General features: G+C 55.2%; 1 protein-coding gene across 3 annotated transcripts in view; it reads left to right on the forward strand.

Moving 5' to 3' along the window:
• SIK3 (SIK family kinase 3) overlaps window positions 1–22,735 on the forward strand; it is a 50,884-nt gene extending 28,149 nt beyond the window's left edge. For 2 of the 3 annotated variants that reach the window (XM_039329783.1, XM_039329786.1), the window contains exons 2-25: window positions 1,569–1,685; window positions 2,080–2,143; window positions 3,930–4,091; window positions 4,574–4,698; window positions 4,885–5,008; window positions 6,714–6,832; window positions 7,250–7,360; window positions 7,448–7,585; window positions 8,275–8,352; window positions 8,447–8,556; window positions 8,734–8,887; window positions 9,013–9,168; window positions 9,511–9,581; window positions 11,914–12,051; window positions 14,616–14,766; window positions 15,376–15,501; window positions 15,765–15,850; window positions 17,771–17,880; window positions 18,024–18,360; window positions 18,501–19,354; window positions 20,081–20,244; window positions 20,383–20,515; window positions 20,681–20,854; window positions 21,146–22,735. In XM_039329783.1, the coding sequence (XP_039185717.1) occupies window positions 1,569–1,685; window positions 2,080–2,143; window positions 3,930–4,091; window positions 4,574–4,698; window positions 4,885–5,008; window positions 6,714–6,832; window positions 7,250–7,360; window positions 7,448–7,585; window positions 8,275–8,352; window positions 8,447–8,556; window positions 8,734–8,887; window positions 9,013–9,168; window positions 9,511–9,581; window positions 11,914–12,051; window positions 14,616–14,766; window positions 15,376–15,501; window positions 15,765–15,850; window positions 17,771–17,880; window positions 18,024–18,360; window positions 18,501–19,354; window positions 20,081–20,244; window positions 20,383–20,515; window positions 20,681–20,838 (3,786 nt within the window). In that variant the 3' untranslated portion in view covers window positions 20,839–20,854; window positions 21,146–22,735. The remainder of the gene's footprint in view (window positions 1–1,568; window positions 1,686–2,079; window positions 2,144–3,929; window positions 4,092–4,573; window positions 4,699–4,884; window positions 5,009–6,713; window positions 6,833–7,249; window positions 7,361–7,447; window positions 7,586–8,274; window positions 8,353–8,446; window positions 8,557–8,733; window positions 8,888–9,012; window positions 9,169–9,510; window positions 9,582–11,913; window positions 12,052–14,615; window positions 14,767–15,375; window positions 15,502–15,764; window positions 15,851–17,770; window positions 17,881–18,023; window positions 18,361–18,500; window positions 19,355–20,080; window positions 20,245–20,382; window positions 20,516–20,680; window positions 20,855–21,145) is intronic. The other variant, XM_039329785.1, reaches the window with a different exon arrangement.
• The last annotated feature ends 255 nt before the right edge of the window (window positions 22,736–22,990 follow it).

Consider the following 22,990-nt stretch of genomic DNA (forward strand, 5'->3'; position numbering starts at 1 on the left):
TATTTGGACTGAAGGATTTCCCTTTATTATCTTCTTTTGCTGTTTTGCCAAGAGAGAAGGCAGGGTGTAAATTAGATGGATAGATAATTAAATAAAGTCACGTTAGAGTGATCTTGATTTCCAAAAGCTCTGCATAGAAAGCCTGTAATTTTGGTCAGGATGTCAACTACCCAGTGATTATCTTCTTGGTTTTTTTAAGCACTAGCAAAGCATATTAAGTTATATTGTAGCACACTTCCAGATGAAGCCTTCACGGTGAAAGCATATCTACTCAGTCACAGAGCTTTCTTGGAGGGGCTCCAGACACCGCATCCCCTGTGTGTAAACCTTCCGTGCACCACAGGTTCATGTGCTGAACCTTCCTTGGGTGGTTCCTGACTAAACAAGTTTTTTCCAGCTCTGCTCTTCCTTCTCCAGTGAGCAGAGCTGTCCTCTTGTGTTTCTGGAGCAGCAAGGAAAGGATCCCTCTTCCCCTGAAAAGGGCTATGTAATCATGAAAGCCCTGAGCAGGGAGGCAAGAGAGATTATGCACTATTCTGGGACAGTTGCTGCAAGGGGCTTAAGTAGGAAGAAAGAGCTGATGGTAAACTATTTTGCTGGCTGAACAGCAAAACAGACAGTTCCTGTCCTTCTTGCTCCCAGCATTTGCACCAGGAAAGTGGCACAGATTTGGGCTTTGTGTGGAATTGCAATCTCCATGGTGACAGATACCCAGGCAGGAAAGTAGGTGGCTTCAAACACTGGAGCAAATGTCTCAGCAAGAATCTGCTGGCATGGAGTGGGACAGACCCCGTGGAAAACAGTAGAGAAAGCAGCAACAGTGAGGGGAACAGCCAGCAGCCTGATTAATAGTGATTCCTCTCCTGGGCTTCCGGCCTCTGTTCCCACAGCTGCCTGCAGAGTTGTTGCTGGGCTGGGCAAGGAGGTGGGCTGAAGAATTGGGATTTGTAAGAGATACGGGTGGTCTTTGAGAGTTTATTTTACTATTTTTATGTTACGTTGGATCTCAGCTTTCCTTTGGGAGCTCTGGTCAATGCACCTTGTATTTACCCTCCCCATTTCCCCCCTGAAAACAACCTTGTGAGGTAGGCTGGGCTGAGAGAAGAAAAGGGAGCATTTGGCAACCCATATTCTGCAAGTGGTGCTCAGAGATCTTCTGAGCACAAAACTGATAATCAGGGGAATAAGAGCCCACCCTTTGAAGGGGAAGCAAGGCTGAAGGCTTGTTTGTTGACAACAGAGACAAGACAGAGGCACAAGGGCTGGAACTTTGCATGATGATGCATGAAATTTGCATGATCTTCCTCAAAATAGTAAATTCATGGAAAACTACCATTCAGAGCACAGTTTATAGAAAGTCACTGGCATCTCGGTCATACATATTAGGGTTTTTGGGCCAACCTTGGCACGTTGTTCAGAATTAGAAATCAATCATTCACTTCCATAGACCAATCATTTTTCTTGCTGTCAGAATGAATCAAACGGCAAGAAGCAGTAATTCTCCTCTCCCACTTTTCCTATTCTCAGATTGGGTTTCATAATGACTGCTCTCATTTTTGCCCTTTCAGGTCGCAATAAAGATCATTGATAAGACTCAGCTGGATGAAGAGAACCTCAAGAAGATTTTTCGAGAGGTCCAAGTGATGAAGATGCTGTGCCACCCTCACATCATCCGATTGTATCAGGTCTGGCGACTGAGTAACTGAGACGGGGACAGGCAGCATGTTGGTAAACACTGTGGGTGGGGGCAGGAGGTGCCTCCAGCCGTTGGGCTCCCTTCAATCCAAAGGGAACCACTGGGGCGGGGGGAGGGGGGGCTCTTGGAATCTACAAGACTTCCTGGGCCTTTGGGCCCCCACCATCAGTAGGCCTCTTGCTGGTTCAGATGAATATAATGATTTCGGAGTGAAACAGTTTTGGTGGGGCGTAAAAGATAACTGTAAACCTTCGGTCTGTGGACCCTTTGGTGCCTCGACCACGGGGAATCCTGTGGATCCCCCCCCCCAAAAGAAGCCCAGTTGGCGGAGGGTGTTTTGCCTTGAGCCTGTCCATATTAGCAGCTGCTTTGTCCTTGTGCAGGTCATGGAAACGGAGCGAATGATCTACCTGGTAACCGAGTATGCAAGTGGAGGGGAGATATTTGGTAAGTTTGTTGTTTGCCTTATTCGACCGAATAATATACTTGATCAACTCTGATAAATAAAATAGCTGGCCCTTTTGCTGACCTTTTGGCTGATGCTCTGTGGTGTTGGAAATTTCCACTGTTGCATCATTGCTGTGGAAGAAAGATTAGTGAGCTCTGGTGCATTTGGATAAAAGAAAAGGAAGCAGGATAATTCTGAGGGGGCTCGTCACAACAAAGGACTCAAAACGTGAAGACTTGGGAAAGTGAGAGCAGGTACAGGATGTTGACCTTTGGTGCAGGTCAGCTGCCAAAGTAGCTAGAATTTCCCCTGGGCAACCCAAGCAGACCCACCGGGCTGTCCTGCTGAGTTTCCCAGAGCACTACAAATCATCTGGCAAGCCAGGTTAGATGCAGAAATAGAGCCATCCAGGCCCGTTCCTTTCTTGGGCAGATTTATTTTTAATAGGGCGCGGTTGCAGTGGCTACGGAAGAGCCAAGGGGACTGCAGACCATAAAAAGAGACTCCACCCTGGACCCTGACCACCCAAAGGGCCCTCCTTTTCTTGGGCCAGGGTTGTGCTTGGCCTTCGTGTGTTACTGCACTGGATTCCAAACAGCAAGCAGGGCCAGGGCAAAAACCAAATTAAAGTTTAAATATTAAAATATATTATAATCAAACCCATTTGCTGTGGTTACTCCCTGTGTATTTTAACACTCTCATCTGGGATCACATTAAATCCCATTTTGGCAGCAGCCTCTTGGGAGGGGCTCTGCAGCTGTGTGGAGGCTTTTGAGAGCCGAAAGCCACGGCCCTCTTTGCGGGGCAAGTTGCCAAGATGAAGAGCCCAGGAAAGCCCAGGCATCTCAGTGGCTGGGGCATCCTCTTCCTGCTGCCAGCCCCAGGGCCTAGCTGGCTCCCACAGGTCCAGGAAAGCCAGAGCTGCCGTTCTCTTCCTGGCTGTGTCTGCAGGCTGCTCTCCCTGGTTCTGTGGGACCCTCCCAGCCCCCCTTCTTCCCACCCCTCTAATGTGGAGGATGCCCTTCCTCACCTGCCATGCTTTGCCCAGCTCTCCTTCCCCTTAGGCAGGCAGACTGAATGTGCTCTGCCATTCCAAAGAAGTTCTGATTATGCTAGGAACAAGCATCAGAGTGGGTGGGGAGCTGTTTGAGTGGTTAGGTAGGGTTAGGGCCCCAGACTGCGGGTGACCTAGGATACGTCTCCCACGTATCTCCCACAATCTCCTTCACTCTGTGCAAGGCAGGGCTTGCATCACAATGGCAGCTTTTGCTGACCCATGGCACACTAAATGGAGCAGCTTGGGTGCTCTTGTTTCTCCTGGGGGGGGGGAGATCTAAAATTACACCCATGCCTTGTGAGGCCATCCTTCTTGGGTAGAAAGGTTTCTTTTCGGCACTCCCTCTTCTCCCCAAAAGCCTCGGCAAGGCCGAACCTGGTCATGCTGAGGAGCCTCTGAAGCCGTCAGGTTAGACAGAGGCAGCTCCAGTGCCTGAAGGGCCAGTAGGCAGCCTTGGGGCTGGGCGAAGAGCATCCGGTGGGGGACATTTCTCCTTTGCTGCAACTCTGTCTCGCTCTTTCCCTTGACTGCGCTGCAGGTGATTTGGGAGGAACTGTACCGAACTTCAAGAGAGCCGTTTGCCCCGCCAGCAGTTTTGGCTGGCAGTTACACAGAGTCTCCTTCCACAGGTGGCCTAATAAATTTCCTCGTAGGTCACTTCCTTACACCTCCCCTCATTCACCCAGAATAGACGTCTAACCAGCTTCGTTCCTCCCGGTCTCGTTCAGATCATCTGGTGGCTCACGGACGAATGGCTGAAAAAGAGGCTCGGAAGAAGTTTAAGCAGATAGTAGCAGCGGTGCACTTCTGTCACTGTCACAATATTGTCCACAGAGACCTGAAGGCTGAGAATTTGCTTCTGGATGCAAATCTGAACATCAAAATAGCAGGTGATCCATTGTAATTTGGACTTTCAAAAGGTTTCTTGGCAAAACAGGTGGATTGGGAGGCAAAGAAAGTTCAAAAAGGGAGAATGAGTTAAGGAACAGTCCTTGCAATAGAGACAGCAAAGTGGGATTTGGGGGGAATGGCTGCATTTCCTGACAGCATATAATTATTTAACCTGGTTGAAGCAGGAAGAGAAGTGAAGAGATCTAAAAGGATCTCCAGACTCAGTCAGTGATATTACACTGGCAAATTCAATTCAGCATACACCAGGTGAAAGTCACCTTGGAGCAATGGGCAGGGACCTTGAGGGTTGTGGTGGAGAGTTGTGTGGAAACCTGTGGACACACAAGTATGGCATTTCTTGCCAGACAACGGCTCTGCCTGCTGCTCTCCCCGGCTTCCCCTGGGCGTCAGCCTACTCTTGGGCAGGACATTAGGAAATAGACAGTTTGGTGGGAAATCACAGGCCCTTCTTCTCTTCCAGATTTTGGATTCAGTAATACCTTCACTCCTGGCCAGCTATTGAAGACCTGGTGCGGAAGCCCCCCTTATGCCGCCCCTGAGCTTTTTGAAGGGAAGGAGTACGATGGGCCGAAAGTGGACATCTGGGCAAGTGGCCAAGACCTTCTCTTCTCCCTTGGGAGTGACCCAAAAGGCATCATTCTGTTCAATAAGCCAACATTCAAAGCTGGAATCTTTGCTTTGGCCTTTTTAGGGATGACCTCCACTGGCCATCTGCGAGGCCTCCCTCCACACTGCCCTACAAAGGAGTCTCAACGCCCTCTTCTTTTGCAGAGCCTTGGGGTGGTGCTCTATGTCCTGGTGTGCGGGGCCCTGCCCTTCGACGGGAGCACGCTGCAGAACCTGCGCGCGAGGGTGCTGAGTGGGAAGTTTCGCATCCCGTTCTTCATGTCAACAGGTACGGAGCCTGGAGAGCGGTCGGGCCCCACCTGGCAGTGTGTTTGGAGGGTGGTGCCTGCAGACGAGCCCTGGAGGAACCAGGTTCTGTTTCCTTGTGTCCATTGGGTAAAGCTGCAGGGCCCTAAAAAGCTTGCGCCCCAAAATAGGTATCGCCTCACACTCCCTACCCATTATTTGAAACGTGGAGCTGCCCCTTTGCTTGCAGAATGAAGCAGCTGCCTTGCTTTCCTCCCAGGACTGGGCACAGTTAGACTTAGAAGCGGGTATAATTTGTGGAAATTTAGAGTCATCCAAATAGCCCATTTTGCTGTAGAAACAGCTGTTGCTGTTGCTTTTTGTGCATGGCTATTCTTTGGTCTCTTCTGCTTCAGTGGGAAAGTCAAGCGGTGGTTGAGGCCAGTTCATGTTTCCCAGCTGCTGCTTGCATTGAGGACCCCCGCCTGCCCCAGAGTCTTCCCCCACTCTACTCCCCCGATGGGAGAGAGGGAGGAGGCCGTGATTAGTTTTTCTGATGCTTTTTAGTTTTGCAGGAAGTCAGACACCAGGAAAGGACTGACCTGGGGAAATGTTAAAGCAAATTATTTTGATACAAGCCTGAAAAGCGTCTGTGAGACTTCCCTGCCTCCCCAACCCCCAATATGAAAGGGAATCTAGGCTTCCCTGCCAGTCCCTGGCCTTTCCTCTTCCTGTGAGTAGGAAGCCATTATCTAACATTCAGTGGGAGGAATTTAGTTCTGCCTACTGCAGAACTATGTTAAAATGATTTCCTGTGGTCTGATTAATTAGAACTTGTATGTCTTAATGCCTGATAAAGTAATTAATGCAAAGCAGTAGCTTCTGCTGTGCAAGGGAGGGGCAGCCTTAGGTAGGCCCAGGATCAGGCCAGGGAATGTTCCAGCAGGGCTCAGCTTTGGGACAGTGGTGGTTTCACCTACAAGTAGCCTTCAGCACAGAGGCCCTGAGCAGGCATGTTTTTTCTGTTGTTCACCTGATTCCTGCCAGGAATGAGACTGTATAACTGGTGGGCCAATTGCTCTTGGTCTTCTGGTTTCCAACTCTGGAGCCTTCCTGCTTTGGCCTGTTGTTTACATGAACATCAGTGATTTGATAGAGGCAGAAGTAAGTCTTCCTTCCATAGAAAAATGGTGGTACCAGTCTAGAACTTTGTGGAATGTTTTGTCACTCCCCTTTTCATGGAATTTTTGTGGGAAAAATGCAGGCAAAGTATTTGGGAAAACACAGGATGGATGGAAGGTCAACCTCCCGTACATTCTGTGACACGAAGGAGAGAAAGTGGAAGATGGCCCACTGGACTAAGGTTCCTTCTATGCTGGTTCAATATCTGTCCTTCATAGGTTCTCGAAGAGAGAAATGGAGGAACAAATGTAGGACTATTGTTAGTTGTGGGCAGTGGGCTGTTTTAAAAGGGCTCTGCTTCCTGGATGGTTCTCACTGCAAGGTATTGAACCCCTTTCCTGGGCCTGCAACACCGCCGTTTGGCCTTTGGGTTCTGGTGGAGGAGGGACTCGGGGTCACCTCCCCTTTGCAGTAGGAGAGCCAGGTGTGGACCAGTTCACATTCTTAGATCACATCAGGCCACAGGGCAAAGGGCAAAGGAGGAACTCTTTGGGGATGCAGGAACAGACTGTTGCAGGTGGCCTTTGGTGACATTCCAATGCCTTATCCTGGCTGCTGTCTTGCAGAGTGTGAACATTTGATCCGCCACATGCTGGTGCTGGAGCCGAGCAAACGGCTCTCCATGGAGCAGATCTGCAAGCACAAGTGGATGAAGCTTGGGGAAGTAGACCCCGAGTTCAGTACAGTGAGTAAATTCGTTTTACTGACTTTCATAAGAAGCTCATGTATAAAAGCAGGGTAGGTTGGGAGACGCATTGGGCGGACCAGGTCACCATAAAGGGAAATTGTTAAAGGTAGGGCCAGCCCTAGAGCAGATGCACATCTATAGCCTCTCCACAAGGGAAGGGAGGGGGAGGGGAGGGGAGGGGCTTGTTCCTGCCAATGGGGTCCCTGGGGCTGATTCCCTGCCAGCCTTGCTTTCTCATTTCTCAGCTTTATGCTGTGTCTTTTTTGGGCTGGGAAACTTCCCGCAAAAAAAAAGGGGGGGGGGAATGATGTCCTGCTCAGCCAGCTCATAGGCAGCAACCACCCTCCCTTTGCGCATTTGTGCTTTTTCTTGTTGTGGGAACAAGCAGCCTTGAAAAAGTTCTCTGCTTTCTAGTTAATAGCAGAATGTCAGCATCTGAAAGCCGAGAGGCAGCTGGAGCCCCTGAATGAGGAGGTGCTACTGGCCATGGCTGAGATGGGGCTGGATAAGGAACGCACCCTCCAGGTACCAAGGCCACTGGCCCTTTGAGGACTCTGGTGGGCGTGCTCAGGGGGCAGGGAAGAGTGACGCGTGGCTTTTGTGACCTCCTAGTCATTGAGGACAGAGGCCTACGACCACTACAGTGCAATCTATAGCCTTCTCTGTGATCGCCAGAAGAGGCATAAACCTCTGCGTACTTCTGCCCTGCCCAGCCTCCCACGGACTCTGACCTTTCCAGCCAGTCTCCAGGTCAGTCTTGGGGGAGAGGCGGCTCTGCTGCTGGGCAGCCTGCAAGCATAAAGCCCCAGAGAGGCCCCCTCATCCCCTGCCTCACAGCACTTTGGGGGCTTTCACCCGGAAGTTTCTGGTGACCTGGGAATGGCTCGCATGGTCTGGCTTGGCATGTATGTGGAGGGATAAGACAGCCGTCCCTGTGTTCGTTGGGGTATCCTTTCTGCCCTCTGACTGCCAAGATCTGGGGTGGGCCGTGCTCCTGTGTGGCTCAGCCAAGTGAAGGACTTGACTGTGGCAGAGAGGATGCAGGCCTCCCTGTGGGAATTCCTTTTCTCCCTGGCTGGAATGGCTCATGGGACAGAAACAACTGCTCCCCCTGCCCTTCTTCCCAAAAGAGGCAGCCCTCCCAGAGAAAGGGAGAGGAAATGTTGCCTGTCTCTGTGTGTCTCATCTGAAAGTCGGAGATGGGCTAAATTCTCTTCTGGGAATACTGCTATCCAGAGCAGCTCTTAGAAGTTTGTTTTCTGGATTGTGTCCAACTCACTCTAACATAGTCTCCTTCTCTCCCCCCCCCCCGCGAGCAAGGCAACTATTGCGCTGGTGGAAGACCTGGTTGGGGGGGGGGGAACCTGGGCCAAGGCAGCTCTTGGTGGCAGAGTAAGAGGGGTGGGCATTCAGCATTTGGGGGTGGGTCTGTTTTACAGGCAGAACCTGCTGGCAACCCAGTGAGCCTCAGCGTCCCACAAGTGCAGCTGATCAACCCAGACAACCAGATAGTCGAGGTAAGGGACTTTCCACCCAGGGCTTTTTCTTGGAGTCTCTCCTTTCTCTTCCAGAGGCTCGTGCATTCCTCCTTCTGGGGTCTTTCTCTTATAGACGGATGGCACCATGAACTTGGACAGCGATGAAGGAGAAGAGCCGTCTCCTGAAGCTCTGGTCCGTTACCTCTCCATGCGAAGACACACCGTTGGCGTGGCTGATCCTCGGTGAGCTTTGCTGACCCTCCCCCTGCTTTGTTCCTCTCTGAGTAACACTTGGGTCTATTAGTGCGATTGCTTCTCAGCCCCTTCCCGTCCGTTTGGCCAAGAAATCATGGAACCCAAAGGCAGGTGTGCCGGGGTCTCTGGCTTCTGATATCCAAGCTCTTATTTCTGTGTTGGCAGTACTGAGGTGATGGAAGATCTCCAGAATCTGCTCCCAGGCTTCACGCGAATCGCCCCACAGGCCCCGTTCCTGCAGGTGGCCCCAAATGTGAACATGGCAGCCAACGTGCTTCCCAGGCAGCACCTGCAGCCGACCGGCCAGTTGGAGTACAAGGTACTCTTCCCCTTTCTTTGCCGGCCTCAGCCCGGCAGCTGCAGAAGGCTGCTGAAGATGGGGCACAGAGAGCCTCCTGCCTTTGGGCACGCAGAGGGCAGCCATAAGAGAAAGCTTTGTTGCAGGAGCAGTCTTTGCTGCAGCCGCCCACACTGCAGCTGCTGAACGGGATGGGACCACTGGGGCGCAGGGCCTCCGACGGGGGAGCCAACATCCAGCTGCACGCGCAGCAGCTCCTGAAGCGTCCCCGGGGCCCGTCTCCCCTCGTAACCATGACCCCTGTAAGCCCCCATTTTCTTATGGACACCTCTCCATAAGGGGCTCCTTGGCTGTGCTTGCTTGGGTCGGGTGACAGAGACCCCCATGTCTGAATTGGCTTTCCACGTTGCAAGGGGGGGGCATTGTTTCCTCCTCCCTGCTCATCCGAGTCTGGGTCTGGGTCCTGGGGAGGGCTGGTTAGCCTTGGCGTTGCCACCTTGCTTCCTGAGCCCTTGGCAATGAAGCTCCCTTGTGGGCTGCGTGTTCTGCCTTGCCCTTCTTCAGGGCCCTCCTTCTCCCCCTTGGAAGGGGACCATTGGGGAAGCTTTTGGCCAAGCACAGCCAGTGACCTTGTCTCCCTTCAGGCAGTGCCTGCTGTAACCCCCGTGGATGAGGAGAGCTCGGACGGGGAGCCAGATCAGGAAGCCGTGCAGAGGTAACTCTCGCACCTGCCTCCCGGGAGCTTCCGCTTGCTTTTGCTTCCCTGGGAGCCGAGGGTTCTGCTGCTTGGACCTGCCCTCCTCTCTCTCACTAACCTCTTTGCACTGACCGGAAGGGAGGGGCGGCCGTCTGTAAGTATGACGTTCCAGGGCAGGCACCCAGCATTTGCCCTGCTGGTGCCCAGCGGCTTTCTTTCCTATAGCCAAAGTGGTTTGTCTTTCCTTCCAACACCCGTCTCGTAGCTTCTGCGCTGGGAAAGACCGACAGTGGTCTTGACTGCTGATTCCCAGAGGGCGGCGTATTAGGCTGTTGTGGTAGAAACAAGAGTCACCGATTGAGATGAGCAGTTATAGAAATCAGATGAATGGATAATAACTGCCCCAGAGGCCTTGCAGCATTTTAAAGGCACACTAGCATTTTAGAGCACAAGTATCTGATGAAATGGGTTACGGCCCCCACCGTCTTTGGTAAGTTCTGAAGGTGCCACAAAATTCAGTATCGCTTTGGATTGCAGCTCTTTGTCTTCTGCTGATCCCCTCTTGCAATCACAGCGGTCAGGCACCCAGTGGGCCTGGCTCCCAGGCAGCTTGGCAGATGCTCCTTTGGAAGTGAGGCTACTCTTTTCCCGTGGGAGCAGGGAACGGGAAGGGAAAGCCGTGATGTCATCAGAGCACGAAGGCACTCTTAAGACAGCCGTCTGCACCAGAGTCTGCCTGGAGAGCAGGGGAGAGGCAGGTCCTCTCTGTGAGGTTGCTTTGACTGCCTGACCTCAGAGTGGGACCAGAGCAAATTGAAGCTTTGGCCCAGGTGAGCGGATCCTGCCTGGGAACTCTAGCAGAAAAGGAACTTGCTCACTTCTCACTTTTTAAGAAGGAAGGCAACTTGGAGGCCAATGCTTTCATAGAATCGACACTGGTGGGTTTCCCCCCTCCCCTTTGTAGAGATCCTCTCAGATTTGTTTTTAAAGTCTCCCGTGAGAACTTGCAAGATCTAGTCAATTTTTAAATAAGAAATGAGAATTTTTGATGGTTCCTGTGACATCACGGAAAGCACCTGCTGGCTGAACATGTTGGTGACCCCTGTCCTGAATGATCTTGCATTCTTCTCCGTGCTCTGCCCTGAGCAGTAGGCCTTCCTTCCCTCACTCAGCCAGAGGTTGAGCCATCTGGTGCATGAGCTGAATCCCTCCGGTCTCCGTTCTGGACTGCGAGGGCAAAGCTGTCCAGCTTCTTCTTGTCAGTGATCATCCCAGGCTAGGTGGCAGCTCTATAGAGGGAGACCTGGCCTTTGTCCTTCCTCTCCACCTGAACCTGTGTTAGAGAGGCAGCTTAGGGTGGGCTCTCCTGTTGGGCAAGGCGGCTCCCCAGTGGCTAAAGATAGTTACTCAGAGCAAATAGCGGGTCAGAAAATGGGGCAGGGCTGGCTTGCACAGTGGCCATTCTTCTGCTTCTTCCTGGATCATCTGGATGGCTTGGTCATGTGGATGAGGGAAGCTTTGTGGTTGCGCTCCTTGTAGTTGCCTTGCTCTAAGTGCCCTTCCTCTGTCTATAAGTAGCCTTTGATGCCTCCTCTTCCTGCCCTCCTCCCAGTTATCAGTGAGTGGTGAAAACTGGTCTAGGCAGGCAGGCAAGTAAGCAGGCACTTCCAAGCCTTCCCCTCTCTGGGGCAGGTTCCTGTATTTCTTACGGGTCATAGGTTGGCATCCTGGTTAGCTCTTCTGAAGCCTGGCCGTTGCTAGCCAGCAGCTTCCTTTCAGCCTGGCTTACTGCAGCCTTGGGTGTGGGCCTGGTGCTCCAAGGCTGTGTGGCAGCAGCCCCACTTGGAAGGAAAGGGCTCCAGCTTTTGATTTGTTCCTTCCAACTCTGCACTGGACGGGCTGCCTTGACAGCGTCCCTCTCAGGCTGAAAGGCCTCTCTGACCTCTTATGCCCCATCAGTCCTTGAACTCTGCCGATGGGAGCCACATTAGAGCGGTTCTCCTGCTAGGCTTGCCCTTCCTTGGGGGCCCCAGCATGGGTGCTGAGGTAGCCCTCCTTCCTCCTGGGTAAGCCTGCTCGCAACTCCACCTGCTTGGCTTAATTCTCTGGCCCTTCTGCTTTCTCCAGAGTGGGACTGTGCCAGTAATGGCTGGCCTTCTTGCTCTCTCTCTGCCTCTCTGTGCCCCCCCCCTGCAAGGCTCTAGAGAGGTGGGCAAGAGGCTGCCCCCCCCCTTTTGCTGCTGCTGCTGCTGTCGCTGCTGCTGCTGCCGCTCTGTCTTCAGAAGGTCCTGGGTGCTGCCTTTTATCCAGAGGGGCTTCTGCTCATCTCCTCTGCTCCTGCTCGTTGCAGATACTTGGCCAATAGGTCAAAAAGGCACACCTTGGCCATGACCAACCCCACTGCGGAAATCCCGCCCGACTTGCAGAGGCAGCTCGGACAGCAGCCCTTCCGCTCCCGGGCCTCACACCTGGCACCTGACCAGCACCGGTGAGTAGCGGCACTGGACGCTTGGGAAGCTGCCCCTCAGAGGAGGGCAGAAGTTCTTGCAGTTTGCCCGGGTGCCTGTGGCTCTCAACTTGTCGATCGCCCCCTCAGGCTCGCTGCCCCCTTGGGCCTCGGGGATGGCTGTCAGTGCTGGGTCTCTCCATATAGCAGAAGTTGGGGCTTTGTTAGCCCCCTGGAAGGCAGCTTGGTGGGCAGCTGGCTAACTGGGTGGCCACCTGCTAGTTCTCCCTGACATGGTGGATCCAGGGTGGAGCTGGAAAACGGCAGCATCAGCAACAGCAGCATCAGCAACTTTCTAGAGTTGGATTTGTGAGCAGGACAGAGGACGTGGCCAGAGCATCCAGTCTCCTCTGTTTGTACTGATACAGGGGCCGCCTCTTGATAACCATCCTCAGAGAACAACCTCTGAACCTTGTTCATGTCAACAGCCGGGCCAGGGGATTTGCACTGGAGTGGCCTGTTAACCTGCAGTCCTTCCAGGCTAAAATTCCAATGGGGGGCGGAGAGTAGAGGGGGCAGATGTAGCAGCTGACCGTTGATCATTGGGAAATGACTTCTCAGCCTGGGACATGTTACCAGGGACGGTGCAAAACTCCTTTCTCTGCCTGGGAAGACCAGCAGGAGGGGCTCTGCTCCCTCTCTCCCACTTGTCGTAGTTTGCCCCCACCGAGCCCCCCCCCATCCTGCGTTGTCTGCAGGGGAGCTGGAGGTCTCGTGGGCAGAGCATGACGTCACCAGAGGAGCAACTGGACTCTGAGCCAGCTGGGGCCACAGGGCTGCCACGCTGGAAGCGGAGCAAAAGGGCAGAGATAAGAGTCCGCCCCTTCTGTGACTCAGCTAGGCTGCTCTGGGCCAAGCATCCTCCCTCCCTCTGCATCGCTAGGCCACAGACGACCAGGAAGGAGCATCTGGGCTCCCGGGGCTTCCTGGAAGCCTTTCAGCTCTGTCCCCCCTCCCCCAAGAGACACAGCCTTTGAATTGCTGCAGGGCAGGAGTGTGGCTTGGGGGAGAGGCAGGCATTCTGGGGAGTAGCTGCATGGCGGTTTTGGCACGCAGGGCTCCCAGGCACTTGCAGAGATGGCCCAGTGACTTGAAATCTGCCATTGTGAGCTGGGTGGGGCAGCCAGCCAGGCTCCCGAGGAAGTGAGGAGCTCTCGCCCGTGCCTCCCAGAAGTCCCTTGCCAGGCAGCTCTGCTGGCAGCTGAGGCCACTCAGCCGCTCTGACTTCAAGGATTTGACAGGAAGGGGAGACGCTCCCTGAACCTAGTGGAGAACCTGGTTGGGGTTTGCCTCTACTGGGCTGTCCCTGGCCTCTCTTCTTTCTCCCTTCTCCTCAGTCCGTGAAAAAAAGGAGATAATTTCGCTGACTTTATTCATTTGTTTAAAGATTTCTACGATAGCTTTCCATACCGTGCATGTCGCTGAGATTCATACAGCATTTAAAGTAGGCAAAGGCAAGGGTGCTTAGAAGACAAGAAGCCCAAAGCCAACGCTTAGACGCTATTCCAGAAGAGTCATGAGAGGGCCTCTCCTGCGGTTCACAGGCCACTGGAGGAAATCCCTTCCTGAAGAGGGAGGTTTAGGCCACTGGACTTGTGCCCGAGAAAGGAACTGGTAACCAGGACAGTGTTGGCAGGACCAGAGTAACTTGGCCATGCCCATGTTTCCAAGGTAGCCCCAGGCCAAGTGCATGTCAAGCACTCACTTGGTTGGAAAGAGAGGCGTGGGCCACCGTGGCCAGGGCTGGGTTAGCATGCCAGCTTAAGCTGGGCAAAGGTGCAAAGCTGAGTCCTCCCTAAGGCTAGCCCGATTCCTGGGGGTGGGAGGGGGTTAGGGTTAGATTGGCTCTCTGGGGCTGAATACAAGTCCTGCAGGAAGAGCGGGATGCCCAAAGTGTTGTGCCAGGTTTTGCTGACGTACGCCTAACAGGTCCTTCAGCACCAACCGGGATACATTCATCTGAAGCCCGAATCCTGATGGAGATACCTCTGGATAGTTTGTTCTTGGAGCTGATGTGCCTTAGGGGTCATCTCCCCCACTTGGCCTGAGCACTTTGCAATATCCTAGAGATGATCAGGAAACAACTCCTTTCTGCTCCTCTGGTAGTTAAGATGGGCGTTAATCAGTTGCAGCCCTTTTGGGCTCTTATAGCAAAGGGAAGCACATGCTGCAAATGCTTTTTTCCTGTCTTGGAAAGATGGCATCAGGTGCAGGGGGTGTAGTGACCCTCCAGCTCCTCTGCTGCTGCTCCCTTCGTGTTCTTGGGGGGTCAGGTGGTGGCCAGACAGGCCCTGAAGCCAGAGACCCCCGGACGTGGCGTTGGAGCCCGGAGCAGATGGGAGGAGTTCCTCACTTCCATTAGTTGCTCTGACTAATAAGAGACAAATTGGGTAGGTTTGGCAGGCAGCCAGTGATCAGATTCTTCTGTCTCAAGTGGTTCCTGTTCTGTTAGGGTGAGTGGAGGGGGGAGGCTGGCCTTTGGGGAAATGGCCCTGGGGTCCAGCTGCTCCTCCTAGCCTGCTCCTCTCCTCCGTGTGTGTCTCCAGCTATGTCTACAAGGACTCGAACACGCTGCACCTCCCCACAGAGCGCTTCTCCCCAGTGCGCCGTTTCTCAGACGGGGCAGCCAGTATCCAGGCCTTCAAGGCGCAGCTGGAGAGGATGGGCAACCACAGCAGCATCAAGCAGCTCCAGCAGGTACAGGGCTGAGTTTGGGAGAAGCCAGCCGGGCCTCTCTGCCAGTGCGAAGCCAAGTTGGATGGTCTCATAGGCAGCTGACCTGCAGGGTTCCTTTTGAAGCCCAGAGGGTTGCCCTTTTTCTCACTGTTCGGCCCAGAACTTCTTGTAGTGCTCGGAGCCCTTGTTTTGGGAAATCTCTTCTTTTTCCCTGAAGAGTTGCCAGTTTTCAGTTCAGGGTCCGCTACTGCGCATGATTATGTGGTGAGATGGTCGCTGGACCTCTCTGGCTACCAAGGGAGCTGCTGGAGGCTTCAGTGGGCTCCCAGCTCTGGCGGGCAGCTCCGAGGGTGCTTGCAAGGAGGATGGGGAGCGAGTGTGACAGGGATGCCCAGTTGAGGTGAGGCTCTTGGCAGCCCAAGAAGCCTTTCAGCCTCTCAGGTCTTCCTCTCCGGGCAGAGTGGGGCCAGCAGTGGGCAACTTCTTTTGAAGAGGGAGCTGCTTCCGGGCCTGCCGTTCTGCGCAGTGCTGAGGCAGCTGCCATCACCCGAGGCCAGGCCTGCTGCAGCCCCCTCCTTGCTGGCTCTCTGCAGCCAGGCAGGGCTGAGCCTCACCAGGAGGTTATTTCAGGAGTGTGAGCAGCTCCAGAAGATGTACGGGGGGCACATGGACGAGAGGATTCTAGAGAAGACACAGCAGCAGCATATCTTGTACCAGCAGGAGCAGCACCACCAGATCCTTCAGCAGCAGATCCAGGTAGGGGGGCGTTGAGAAGGGCAGCACTTTAGATTGGGGGGGGGGCTGGAATCTCCTTCTGCCCACTCTTTGGGCTTCTGCAGAGCTTTGCTGCTTTGCAGGTATCCAGAGTGACTGCTGAATCCCAGGGCAGTTCAGCAGCCCAGCTCTGATGCAGAGGCGGCTCTTCTTTTGCCCATTGCTCAAGGTGGGGGGGAGTCAGTGGGGGGGGAACATGCTCACCGCATTTCTCTATGTTCTTCCTCTTCCTCTCCCTTGCACAGGATTGCATCCGTCCGCCACAACCTTCCCCACCCTTGCAGGCAGCAAGTGAAAACCAGCCTGCTCTGCTCACTCACCAGCTCCAGAGGTGAGCAAAGCCTCCACCCTGCCTGCCTTCTGGGAGCCCCAGGAGGTCTAAAGCAGGGCTTTTCAACCTTTTCACCCATTGTACCACTTTTAGGATATGGCAACATCCGAGTACCACCAGTCGCCTAGCAAGGTGTCAAAAATTTGATGACCAAAAAAAAAAGGAAAAAAGTGATAAAGTACAGGTAGTCCTCGACTTACAACAGTTCGCTTAGTGACTGTTCGAAGTTACAATGGCACTGAAAAAAGTGCCCCCCAAGCCACAGCCGAGCAAGACAGGGCCCGGCGACGCTCTTCCTCCTGTCCGAGGTTTTCATTGTTGTGAGCATTTCTGTTGAGGATTGGCAACGGGGGTGGGGTGGGGGGTGTTTGGTTTTTATTCTCCCCGTCTGCTGGGTGGTTGCAGTAGGTTTTGGTCACTTCACATGACCCTGGGACACTGTGACAGTCATAAATATGAATCAGTTGCCAAGCATCTGAATGTAAATCACAAGACCCTGGAGATGCTGCAACATTCCAGCTGATCGGCGCTTCTTCTGGGCTCAGCAGAAGCCTGAGCTCCAGTCGATCCTGGCACTGATCCTGGTGCTTCCGCTGAGCCCTGATAGTCCCGAAGAAGCGCTGATCCTGGCGCTTCCGCTGAGCCCTGACAGCCCTGCAGCTCCAGCCGTCTCTCGCTCAGGCCTGTGTGGTGCTGCCACCGGTTCAGCTCATTCCCCTCCCCCACTACCACTTTTCTAGGATGGTCACGTACCCCCTGCCAGGTGCCCATGGACCACAGGTGGTGCGCGTACTCCTGGTGGAAAAGCCCTGCTCTAAAGGCCTCCCAAGACCTCCTGCAGGGAAACGACGGTGCCTACTGGGTCAGCTGAAGGAGAGGCCTCTAGGCCTTTGGAAAGCTCAGCTCTGGCTCAGATCTCAGGAAAGGAAGGAGGAAGCAGGATGGGGGTCCTGGCTGAAATCCCTGACAGCAGCTTCAGCAGGGGTTGTGGCCCTGCTCCCTTTCAGCAGGGAAAGACTGCAGGCATCTGGCACAGCAGATGAGAAAATGGCTGAGCACAGCAATAAAAGGACAACTGGTTAATCACCCTCAGCTGAATAAAGCTGAGCTTGGAGCTGTTGACCTTTGCTTGCGTAAGGAGGAGGACAAGGGGAAAACACTGAGAGCTTCCAGGCCCTCATTGTGGAAGAGAATTAGATACGGATGTAAAGAACGGCAAAGCTCCTTCCCTGTGAACATGTGGCCTTGTATAAGAAATACGCCATTTGAACGAGGGCATTTCCTAGTTTTGCTCTCGCTGTTTTATAGTGCTTTCCTAGGTTTGGTTTTGTAAAAAATCTGCCTTTCATTTTCTGGGTCTTAATTTATTACTTCAAAGATTAGAATTTGGTACCACAAGAAGTGGTGCTAGCTGTCAGGTTGGCTGGCTTCAAAAGAGGATTGGACTCTTCTTGGAAGTCCTGGGGATGGGTGGCTGTTGGCCTGGAGGCCACCGCAGTGCTTCTGAAGGGCACAGCTAGGTGATTCTGGGCTTCCTTGTGCCCTTGGCTACTGGCAGAACAGCTGCCGGACTACCAGGCCAGGAATTCAGTCCCAGCAGGGCACGGCTTCTGTCCTCGTGTTCCCGTGCAGCTTCATCTGGGGAAGGCTGGGTCCAGGTCTCAGCATATCCCTTAGGAAGCCACCGTGGGCTGAGCTGGAAAACTGCCTGGGTCTGGAGTCCGATGCAGCAGGGCCCAGCTTCTGCTCTGAGGCGCCGGTATTCTGCTTGGGGCCGAGGGGCTGTTCCTTAGAGTGCCAGGCCCTCCTGGGGCAGGGACAGTCCCAGAGCTGGCCAGCCAGCCAGACTCACGAGTGGATCGTGCTGTATTCTCCTGAGATGCCAGGGCTCTGCTTCTGATTTTGTGTCTGTACACACAGATTGCAGATCCAGCCCTCCAGCCCACCTCCGAGCCACCCCAGCAACCATCTCTTCAAGCAGGCGGACAGCAGCCCCCCGCCCGTTAGCAGCGGCATGCTCCAGGCCCACAGTAGGTGTCGGCTGGTGAGCAGCCCGACAGGATTTGGGCTCGCTCCACAGGGCCCCTCTGCTGCCCGGGGAGTCCCCGCAGTTATGGGGAGGGGAAACGACAGGGCCAAGGCTCGCTCACCAGGAAGGCTGTGCTCTTTGCAGGTGCAGCCTCCCAGACACCCTTCCAGGGGGGGACGCCATCACCTCTGCCTCCACACGGCAACATCTTCCGGCAGCCTGGGAATCGCTCCCCACCCCCTAGCCTGGCCTTGCCCTGCGTGGGCCTGCAGCAGCCGGGGCAGCCTGTCCCCCTCCCGATGCAGGAGCCCGGCGACCTCATGGGCAGCAGTCTTCTGCAGGCTGGGCGGGGCTTGCCCAGGCCCCCCAGCACCAGTCCGCTGCAGATGCATCATCGTGCCAGCCTGATGGCCTCCCTGACCTACGGACATCGGCCCCTGTCGAAGCAGCTCAGCGCAGACAGTGCCGAGTCTTCCCACAGGTGCGGCTGGCCGAGGGTGAGGGAGGGGAGGCAGCCCGGGCTTGGCCAGGCAGACTGAGCAGAGCAAGCCTACCCCATCCGGCTGGCCTGGGCAGCGAGCCGATCCAGACGGACCCATCTGACTTGGCCTCTCTTTGTAGGTACCCATCCACCACAGGCTACGCCCAGGCGCACCTGCACCCCCAGCTGTTCCCTGAGCCGTCCCGCATCTCTCCGAGCAGCTTCGGCCCTGCTGCCCCCGCCGGCTTCCCTCCGGCCCCAGCCCTCAAGGTGCCACTGCTGGAGCAGTACTCCGGCTTCCCCCAGAGCAGCCAGCAGCAGCAGCAGCAGCACTACGCAGCCTCCACCCTGCACCAGGCCTTGCTGTCCCCCACCCCACCAGACTACAGCCGGCGCCCGCAAGTGCCCCCCATCCTGCAGGGGCTGCTTTCTCCCCGCCACTCGCTGGCCGGCCATCCAGACCTGCGACTGCCCCAGGCAGAGGTGGCCCAGCTGATCAAGCGACGGCAGCAGCAGCAGCAGCAGCAGGAGTTCCAGGAGCTGTTCCGGCAGATGAGCCAAGGGGACGCGGGACAGGGGCTCCCCAGCATGGCCCAGAAACTCCCTGACCGGCCGCCCCTGGCTTTGCCTTACCAAAACACTGACCTCTACCATCCCCATGCCAGCCCCCAGACACTCTTGAAAGTCAGGGGACAGGAGTGCCTCTCGCACGCCTCAGGGTCGGCCCGTGGATACGCCCCGCCTTCGGCTCTGCTGCACTCGGAGAGCATGGAGGAGGAGGAAGCGGCGGACTGCTTGTGTGAGGGGCCCAGGGACCCTTTCCCGGGCCACAAGACCAAAGGCTGCCCCGAGACCCGGCTCCTCTTAAGCATTGGGGGGCCTGGGGATTCGGACTCTTTATTTGGGCCTGCCAAGGGTGAGCCAGAGCTGGGAGCCCACCTGTATCGGCCCCAGACCGTCTCGCCCTTCAGTCGGAGCGAAGTGCCCTGCCCAGGTAAGGCCCGGCTCCCATCCACGAGGCGCTGGCTAGAGCCCCTTTCCAGGGCTCGCTTGTGGGCAGAAGGGCGCTCTCTTTCTCAGCTGAGAGGCAAAGGCAGCCCCCTCTGCCCCTGGGCGGCGTTGGCCTTTCGGTGGCCCCAGCTTTCCCTTCAGGAGGAGGATGGTGTTTCTCGGAGCATGGCATCCTCAGCACTGCGGGGGGGGGGAGAGGGGGAGCTGGATTTGGAGCCCTGGAAGAGCAGCAGGTGAGCGGGGGCGGGGGGCGTTCTAGAAGCTGCTGCAGTTATGTGGAGGTCTGGCCAAGTGAGGGTCAGTCTGGTAGGCTTAGTGGGAGGCCGGACCGAAGCTTTGTCACGGTATTCTGTCAGGCAGGTGCCTGGCTGCTCATGATGGGCGGAGTGATTTGGGATGAAGGGGAAGAAGAAGCAGCAGAGCCCAGATGGCCACGGGAAATGCTGTCTTTGACCTCTGTGCCCTGAGCCAGGGACCATAGGAGACCTTTGGTGACATTAAGTGGCTTGGCCTCCGGGGCCAGCACCCCTGATTTGGATCCCCTTGGCGACCCAGAAAGGCTCAGCCAGTTCTTGACTGGATTAGGAAATGGTCTTTCCTGTCCCCCTGTTCAGCCGGACGGAGCTGGGCTCGAGGGGCAAAAGATCGGGCTGGCTGGAAGACTTCCCTGGACTCCTGACCTCTTTTGCCCTCCTGCTTGTCCATCCAGATCCCATGGTCACCGGTGGCCAGGAGAGGACCTTGCCCGGGCACATCGAGATGGCCGATGTGGAGGGGCTCACGGCGTTCCCAGCGAGAATGATTCCTGGCGCGCATCCCAGATCCCGGCCCCTGCAGAGACACCACACCATCCAAAACAGCGACGATGCCTACGTGCGTTGGGGGCCGGGGGCAGGAGAGTCTGGCTGGGGCAATGCCTGAGCCTCTTGTGTCGTGAGCAGGGCTGGGTGGTTTTCCCTGTCTTATCCACGCATCCCAGCCCCTCAGTGCCCCTTTTGCTGGCTGCTGCAGGTGCAACTGGACCCTTTGCTGGGCATGAGCCTCATGGCAGGGAAAGCACTTAGTTCTGCCCGGATGGCCGATGCCGTTCTCAGCCAGACCTCCCTGGTGGGCAGCCAGCCTCTCCCTGAGGGAGAGAGGAGGGGTGAGTGCCAGACACACAACTCTGGGGGGACCCAGACTCCGGGGCAGGGAGAGCCCAGGCGGGCGGCCCTCCCTTGGCCTTGGACACGTTGGGTGGCAGGAGGGCCCTCCCTACAGCCCGGGCCCTCAGCCAGGAGGGTGGTTTCATTTTCCTCTGCCCCCACAGATGGTGGGGAACGTCTGGAAGGTCGGGAGCAGCCCGGCTTGGGTGATGGCAGCCAGCATCTCAACGCCTCTTGCTACCCCTCCACCTGTGTCACCGACGTCCTGCTGAGCTACAGGCACCCAGAGCTTCCCTTTGGGGTGGAGCAAGCGGGGGTCTAGCGAGCTGATGGCAGACGTGAGTCCTGGAGTCGGGCGCCCCACCTGCTGAGAAAGGAAGGGGGACCCGACTGGCCCTTGTTGAGGGAGCAGCACCCCAAAGGAGGGTGGGCCTGGGGCAAAGAGCATGTGTGAGTCGGGGCCTGGGGCGTCCCGGACCTCCTTGGTGCTTCCTGGCTGGAGGTGCCGACGTCCGGTGCCCACAGGAGATGGGGCGGGGGCTGGAGGCCCAGGGTTGTGTCTTCAAGGGCCATGGGTTTGCAGCTCCAGCCCAGCTGCCCACATTTCCTTCCTGGTATTGCGTTGACAGGGTTTTATACAGCTCCGAAGTGAGAAGGTCCATTTCAAACCGACAGTATCTTGCAGCCTTGCACCAAACAGCCATCACGTTTCTCTGGGAAGGAAACCTCATGGCAGTGGTGACTCTTCCTGCTCTTCCTCCTCCTCCTCCTCCACGTTGGTCCCAGAGCGTGCTTGTCCCTTTCAGATGTTCATTATTGCCATATCTGCCTGTGATGCCGGCTGTTCTGGAAGTGCCAGACCTCCCTTCCGGGGGCTGTGGAGAGGGATTGACTACCACCACGAGGGCAGCAGGCGCCTCCCTGGCCTGGCTGGAGCCAGCAATAAGCAGACTTTTGGACAGGGCCTCTCCAGGCCGGCCCTCTGCAGGGACTGAGGGGCTGGGCTGGGGCCGTCTTTATGCCTGCCTGCCTGCCTGCCTTCTGTTGCTCGTCCCCCCCAACCCCCCCCCCAATTCAGGCTCTCTCTTCTCTCCCCAGTCCCTTCCTGGCCGCAGTGCAATATTGCTTTTGTGTCTCTCTCATTTATGGACTTTTCTGTGTTTGGATTTTGTCATTGTGCTTAAACATCCTTTTTTTCTCTTTTGTATCTCTTTTTCATTCATATCATGTGCTATCTTTCCTTTTTTAGTTTAATTCTGAGAAAGTTTGGTTCTTGTTTTTTAATTTGTTTCCCATCAGATCATGTAGGAATTTGTTTCAGTAAATTTTTGGGTATTATTATTATTATTAATATTAATAAATTAATTCAGAATGCCTTTCTGCCCTTGGCCGTGCTGCTTGCCCCCCTCTCCCTGCCCCTCTGTTGGCTCTTCCCAGGGCCCGGCATCTTGGCTGCGCGGCCTGCCCTCCGGAGGAACCCCCCTTCTCGGTGACTGGTCGGGTGAAGAGGCCTTCGTGTGGAGAGCGCCTGGTATCATCTTTCTGCCTTTGGGGACCTTTGGAAGCCCCCCCCCCCCAGAATTCCTGTTACTGACTCTTTGGAAGGATTTTTTAAAAGGGCAGCCTTCCTGCAGCTCTCCGGATCGGCATGGAAGCACAGAATCCCTCGGAGGGCTGATTCTTTGGCTGAGCCTCCCTTCTCTTCGGGAGCACCTGGTCTCTTCCTATGGGCTGGATCAGAACTGGAGCTTCCGTGGCTAGGAGGAGGGGGGACCTGAAGGTGGCCCATCCACCCACCACCTTCGGCCCAGCTCTGGACTCCGGCTTGTTTATCCTCCTGTTTACATGACCTGGGAGGTGACAGCAGCAGCACCCCCCCCCCAGCCCTATTCCAACAGGCTGGGTGGGGCATGCCGGGCTGGGCTGTTTTGCAGTATCACATTTTTGTTTGTTTGTTTTCAGTTTTGGGTTTTTTTTAATTGTTGCTTTGTATTGTATAATCAGTACTTACAGTATATGTTGAATGTATAATATACTTTGCTATTATTTCTGTTTTGGGGAAATGTCCAGAGTATTTTTCTTGTTTATGTTGGACTAAAACAAGACCCTCCATACACACAGGTCCCCCAGGTTTTCAGTAAATTCTTAGTTCCGTTTTGGGTGGGTGGGCTGTTTGCAACTAGCTGTTCAAATAAACCCTTGATTCTGATTGGCTCTCAGTTCTGGTCTGGCTCCTCTCTTGCTGCCATTGGGGAAGCTGCTGCCCAGCCCAGCCCAGCCCAGCCCAGCCCAGCCCCCGGGGGCTAGGGGGGGCGGGAGTGGTAAAAAGAGCCCAGAGGATGGCTGCAATGTTGCCGGTGAAGTGAAACTGCGTCCCTTTGACTTTGACCACGCCCTGCAGGGAGCAACGAGCGTGGCAGCAGGGGTCTCCTAGAGCGGCTGTAAGGGATGGTCTCCCCCAAGGTGACTTGGGG

This window comes from Crotalus tigris, unplaced genomic scaffold (genome assembly GCF_016545835.1).
Source record: "Crotalus tigris isolate CLP2741 ecotype Arizona unplaced genomic scaffold, ASM1654583v1 scf7180000024416.509849, whole genome shotgun sequence".
Taxonomy (NCBI): Eukaryota; Metazoa; Chordata; class Lepidosauria; order Squamata; family Viperidae; genus Crotalus; species Crotalus tigris.